The 6,282-nt window shown below is 29.4% G+C and overlaps 2 protein-coding genes across 2 annotated transcripts; one reads left to right on the forward strand and one right to left on the reverse strand.

Annotated features, from left to right (window-relative positions):
* Positions 1 to 266: 266 nt before the first annotated feature.
* On the forward strand, positions 267 to 1,969 carry LOC107916185 (dynein light chain 1, cytoplasmic). Its single transcript, XM_016845332.2, has 3 exons — positions 267 to 750; positions 906 to 1,011; positions 1,728 to 1,969. Exons 1-3 carry the CDS (start codon positions 577 to 579, stop codon positions 1,808 to 1,810), a joined length of 363 nt encoding a protein of 120 aa, XP_016700821.2. The 5' UTR covers positions 267 to 576; the 3' UTR covers positions 1,811 to 1,969.
* A 652-nt stretch (positions 1,970 to 2,621) lies between these two features.
* Positions 2,622 to 3,653, reverse strand: LOC107916186 (FCS-Like Zinc finger 15). The gene is made up of 2 exons (XM_041102357.1): positions 3,100 to 3,653; positions 2,622 to 3,008 (listed from the first exon to the last, which is right to left on the reverse strand). The coding sequence occupies exons 1-2, from the start codon at positions 3,352 to 3,354 to the stop codon at positions 2,841 to 2,843; spliced, it is 423 nt and encodes a 140-aa protein (XP_040958291.1). The 5' UTR covers positions 3,355 to 3,653; the 3' UTR covers positions 2,622 to 2,840.
* Positions 3,654 to 6,282: the final 2,629 nt, after the last annotated feature.

A 6,282-nucleotide genomic window follows, 5' to 3' on the forward strand; every position in this document is an offset into this window, starting at 1 on the left:
AAAAATAAGATCAATTTGAAATAATTTGTAATATTGAGAGTTAATTTTATTTTAAAATTATGATTAAATTACGCTAATATATAAAAGTTGAAGACTAAATTTATCATTATACTAATTTTGAACTACAACCTCACCTTTCCACCAAATTAAATTAATTAAGTGAAAGTTTTTAAAGTATTATCCCAACAAAAGAAATCTAGATGAACTGTAATGTACTTTTCCCTAGATTATGTAAATATAAATATAAATAATTCCTGCTTAAAGGTATTTGAAAATTAAATTAAAAAAACATATTAAAATTGAAAGAGTATTTTTCATTTTAATTTGGATGGAAGAGTGAAGTGGGCATCTGAAACACAAATCATAATTTTGTAGATAAAAGAACAGTGAACACACTTCAATTCATTCACCAAAGTATCACCTGACAGAATCATTTCCAGTTTTCCATTTTTCATTTTCTTCCAAAACAAAAACCCCATTGTTGCAAACTGGAATTTTGTGGAAACTGAGTCTCTCCCTTTTCTTTTTCTCTTCTTTTGGCTCTGGAATTTGAAACACGAAAAAGAAAAAAACAGGATGAGTACTGAAGCAACAAAGAGAAGCACCACCGGAGCTCTGACGGTGAAACAACGGAAAACCGATGAATTGAAGCCTTCTCCGGCGCTTACTGCAGAACCCAAGAAAGTTATCATCAAAAGCGCCGACATGAAAGACGAAATGCAAAAAGAGGCCGTCAATATAGCCATTTCCGTTAGCTCTTTTTCTCTACCTTACAAGATTCCTAATTTTTATGGCTTTTTTATTGGAATTAGTTTCTGGGTTTTCTTCGTTTGATCTTGATTTGTTAGTAAATACTGTAAATTTGCTGACTTGGAGTGGTTTTTCCTTCTGTGGGTTTTGACTAGGCTTTCGAGAAGAACAATGTAGAGAAAGATGTAGCAGAGTACATTAAGAAAGAATTCGACAAGAAACATGGACCTACTTGGCATTGCATTGTTGGTCGCAATTTTGGTAAACCCAAATTTCCATTAGATTCAATTTTCATGGAAAATATAGTCCAAGATATCTGTTATTTTTAAGTGATGCTGTTGTTTTGACTTGAAAGCAAGCATGTCATAGCTTAAATGAGCCATCATTTCCATCGTGCGTTAAGCTATCATAACTGCCATTGATGTTAGATTGGATTGTCTTAAGCTTAGACCTTATGATTTTTCAGTGTGGTTCATCAATGTGCTTAATTACCTGTTTGAAACCCGCTCAGGAAATAGCTATAATGGCAATTGTTCTTGTTTGGTTTATATTTCATGCCATTAAAGTTGGACCTTTATTCAAGGTTTGAGCTTGGAACTTTCGGTTTCGAGGTCTTAAGCTTAAAACTCCAATCTATGTTAGATGCTTATTACTAAAGAAACACATTATATAAGTGGATCGTGTATTACATACTTAGGGAACATGTAACACTACTATATTAGATACTAATTCGAGTAGAAGTTGGGTCGTTTGGTGTAAGTAAGTAGGATCTATACCGGCATTTCCCTTCTTTAAAAACTCTTATGGATGCAATCTTTCTTCACCATATACGATTATTTTTTACCACGAGGCCTGCTTGCTCCTGGTTTTGTGGTTTATATGCTATAACTAGACATTCCTAATTGGTGGAGACAACCTAAGATAAATTACTGATAATTATTTGTTGGATTAATCCTTTGAATGTTGTTTGAATGCAGGTTCGTACGTAACCCACGAGACGAACCACTTTGTTTATTTCTATTTGGATCAGAAAGCAGTTTTGCTCTTCAAATCTGGTTAATCATGGAGAGATGAGAGGCTTCCACTTAAGCTAGCAAACTGTATGTCCTAGTCCAAGCATATGCTTGTATGTCCTAAAACTCATCTGCCTGACTTGTATAAATAATTTTATCAAACACACACCCGAGTTGATATTTTAAGAAAGATTATTTCTTTTTTACTGTATGAATAATTTTAGAACATTTATTAAAATTAACGTCAATAATATTTTTAAAAAAACTGACCCTATTTAATATGGTTTCGTCTCATTGAAAACAAATAGCTGTCACCAGTGTTAAATTATCGATGTGCCTGCATCAAAACAAATTTGTAAATATTGTTACTAAATATCTTCTTTTTTTTGTGAAAATGGTATTTAATTATAAACACTAACCCCCCAAAAAAAATGACAAGTGAAAGAAATAAAGAAAAAGAAAATTAATGATCCTTAATGGCAAGTAATTTGTTTATTCTTTATAGATTACTAATTCTTCATTCCCTCCACAATAATACCAGTAAAATGCAGTCCTGATAAAAACAATATTTTCAATTACCATGAAATGTTTTGTCGTTTTGAAACACAACAAACCTGCAATAAAATCATAGACTCTTTGGAATTTTACTAATTTTATTTTTTGTTTATTAAAAAATGCCAAATTTAAACATAGTTAAATCAATTGATTTATGTAGTTGTAATTTTAAAATATGATAGAATCCATGTATTTTTATTAAAAAAAATGAATCAAACTGTAAAATACCATGAATGGTCTCCATTATTGTTTTTTTTTTTTAATATATATTTTGGTTCTCCTAAATGTTAAATGAGAAGGGAATAAAGCAAAACCATGGGCTCCTCTACCAATCCCATAGATGTTCAAGGCAAAAATAGTTAAAAGACAAGGAAAAGCTCTTTTGGCTTCATTCCAGCATGCAAAACGACAGCGCATGGCACTGTCATTACAAAATTAGCCAAGCCTACACTGGAAAATTACAATTGAAATTAACCAAAACGAAAAAAAAGTTTTCCAGTTCTTGGCAGCTGCATAAGTTTCTCAATAAGCTTTGCGATGATGGTGAGAACCTGAAGAAGAAGAAGGTGAAGGTGTTGAAGGTTTAATTTTCATGGAAGCCAAACAGCAATTTTCTCTCTTCAAACTCTCTTCTTCATCCATGAAAATTTGCCTGCACCTACACTCCACGCTACAGAAACCCCTATCCCCCTACCAACAATCACAACAACAACAAAAGAAAAACCATGAATCAATCATACAGAAAGAAACAGTCGACAAAAAAGGAAAAGGAAAAAAAAACATACTTGTACATGTAGATGTCTTTTCCAGGCAAAAGTTTTTGTTTGCAAAGGAAGCATTGTTCAAGAAAGGAAGGAACCGTGTGAGAAGTGGTGGTAGGAGGAGACAACCTAGAAGAGCTCGAAGAAGATGAAGAAACTTTGCTGCTGGTGTTGATTAACATGGTTGTTTTGCTAATAAGTTGTGGGGTTTTTTTACTGAATATGTTACGGTTACCACTCTTTTGATTCTCCAAAACTACACTCAGTCCCACCATCTTTTCATTCCTTTTTGGGAGAGTGATGGGGTCTGTTTGGATGAGAGGAAAATATAAATCGAAAGAAGGGAGTTATAAAGAGCAGAGGGAAGAGGAGGGGGTTGATACAGCAGTAGCAGTAAGAAAGGACGATTTGTGTAGCCAAGGATTTGACTTTGTACTGCTAATTCTTTAACTGCCACGCATCCCACTTATTATCCCTTCCATTTCAATTTTCTTTTCTTTTCTTTCTTTCTCATTATCCATATTTTTAACCTTTTCTTTATTTTACTTAATTCCATTGCACAGTATGAGTTAATTTTGGGTGCACCATCCTCTGTTGTAGACATCCAGTTGAAATGTTAATGAAAAATAATTATTTTTATATAATAAACAGGTGAAAGTAGGATTCTTTTGGAGAAGGAGAAATTAAATTAAATATGATAGTTAAAATATAATTTTATTATTTTAGAGGGCTAAATTATAATTTTACTATTATTAAGTTATACCTTCATAAATTTTGAAGGGGCTAAAATAGAAACTAGGACCCCTACCTTCTGCCCCTTTCTTCATTTTGACAATAAATATTAACTTTATTACAATTTGATTTGTTTTACTAATACATGATTAAATTGATTAATTTAATATGATAGAGACACTAAGCCTTATTTTATTCAATTCCTATAATAGAGGGACTTTGCGGGTACTTTCACTATTAAATTTTAATTTACTCTATCAACTTCAAAATCTTTTTATTGAACCCCAAGTTACATTATAGTTAAAATTAAGTCTTTCCATCAATCTAGTTATTAATTCGGTTGTTAAATATTAACTTGTATTTCACATTTAAATAGATATTTATTAATTCAGATGTGTTTAAAAAAAAACTCATGTCAAATGACTTAGTTGAAAGGACATTTTAATTTGAGGGTTCAATTAAAATATTTTAAAATTAGAAAAAATTGACTCAAATTAGAATTCCAAAAATGAACTAACTACAATTATGATTTGTTTTAGAGTCACATAGGGTGGTAAAACAAATAGTGAGAATAAATCACAATAAATAAAAAAGCATATGTTATTCAAATAAGAGCCGACGAATGTACTTTTACTTGGCTGATCTCTGCCCTTCCTTTTGTCTCGATTCATGCTTCTGATTTTTGGGGGTACGTGGTCTTAGTTAAGGCTTTGGCAGCTATTTGAAAACCCTATACAAAGACGTGGTGTACGAACCAGTGTGTTTGCTTTAATGCCAAACCTCCCTTCAATTAATTGTTTTACACCAATGTATTGGAATCCAATCCTCTCCAAAGTTGGTCAATACTACAACCTTGACACCATTTAGATTCATCACAGCACTTTATTCTTTGGTTCTTATTATTGTTTTGTAACACATTCATATTTAAACGGAATATTCGATAAGTTTAAATTTAGAATTTTAATAATAAATTTATTGATTAAAGTGAGTTCATCCATATTCGATATTAAATAATATGTGAGTGTGTGAGTTTGAACTTATATTATATTTTTAAAAGAAAGACAAAGATTAAGCCCCACTAAAGAAACATAATTTATCTATATATCCAAGTATTACCAGCAGCCTACCTGCGTTGAAAATGAAATAAACCCTAAAACTAAGAAAGCGAGACTATAAATATATAGCTTTCAAGTATTTATTTTATGAACCATCAAATGACGTGATTTTTCATTATTTTTGGGATTGGAACAAATCAGAAGAAAAAAAATGCATAGAGACAATGATATGTGTGTGTGGAGTTTTCCAATCTCCCATGGTTTAATTTTAATTACGATTTCATTGTTTTTAAATTTATGAATAAATTACATATGATGGCTTAATTAATTAGAATTGCTTAGTGTTGTTAATTCTTTATTGAAAAAAGTTTTTATATATTAATTTTTTTTAAAATACTCTAAAAACCCATATATATTAAAAAAATCAATTTTAAAATTAATTTTGCACCATTAGCAAGATAACATCACATAAATAGTTTTGGAGTGAATTCCAATTTCCCTAAACCTATGAAAAAGCAACACATTTATCAACATTTACAAGCGCAATTGCCAACAAGAAAACTATAATAATAATAATAATAATAATAATAATAATAATAATAATACAAATAATCACAGCTTACTCTTTAATATCATTTTCGTATGCTTATCAAATCATTAATTTACATTATCCTAAGTTTTGCATGATTGATTAATGAGAAATAGTACAATACATACACGTCAAGCACTTTCAAGTATTTTTATTGGCGAACTAATAATTAATTATTGTATTAAAGATTATCATCATGCAGCTACATATATAATTAATAAAAATGGTAATGAGAGTAGCCAGTTGAGAATGAAATGCATTTTTCATTTTCGACGACAAAACATTAATCAAAACGTTATCCCTTCCTTTAATGAAAATGCTAAAATATTATAACATGAATTTCATTATCGGTTTCCTCTTCTTAAATAAGCTTTATAGTTTTATTCTACCAAAGAGACACTCGTTTTTTTTCTTTATAATAAAATCATGGAAATTCTTAACACTTCATTTTTTAAATGTATTTGATAATTCTATTCATTTTTTAATTAATATCCAAATTATTATATTTTATTTTTATGAAAAAAAATATAATATATAATAATATTAATAAGATTAATTTTAACAATATAACTACATTCAATAGTTACTTTTATTAATATATACCAATCAACTTTTTAATATAACTTCACTACTTATAAAAATTCAGTCTTAAACTTTTTTAAATTTATCAAATAACATCATTCATTTAATTTAGTATTGAAAGTTCAACACTTAATTTTTTTAATTTATCAAATAACATCATTCTTTTATGTGTATCTGAATAAATTTTTATTCTAAAAATAATCTAAATAAGCTCTTCTTTTTTTTTTTTACTTATAATCTAAATG

Source organism: Gossypium hirsutum, chromosome D10 (genome assembly GCF_007990345.1).
Source record: "Gossypium hirsutum isolate 1008001.06 chromosome D10, Gossypium_hirsutum_v2.1, whole genome shotgun sequence".
NCBI lineage: Eukaryota > Viridiplantae > Streptophyta > Magnoliopsida > Malvales > Malvaceae > Gossypium > Gossypium hirsutum.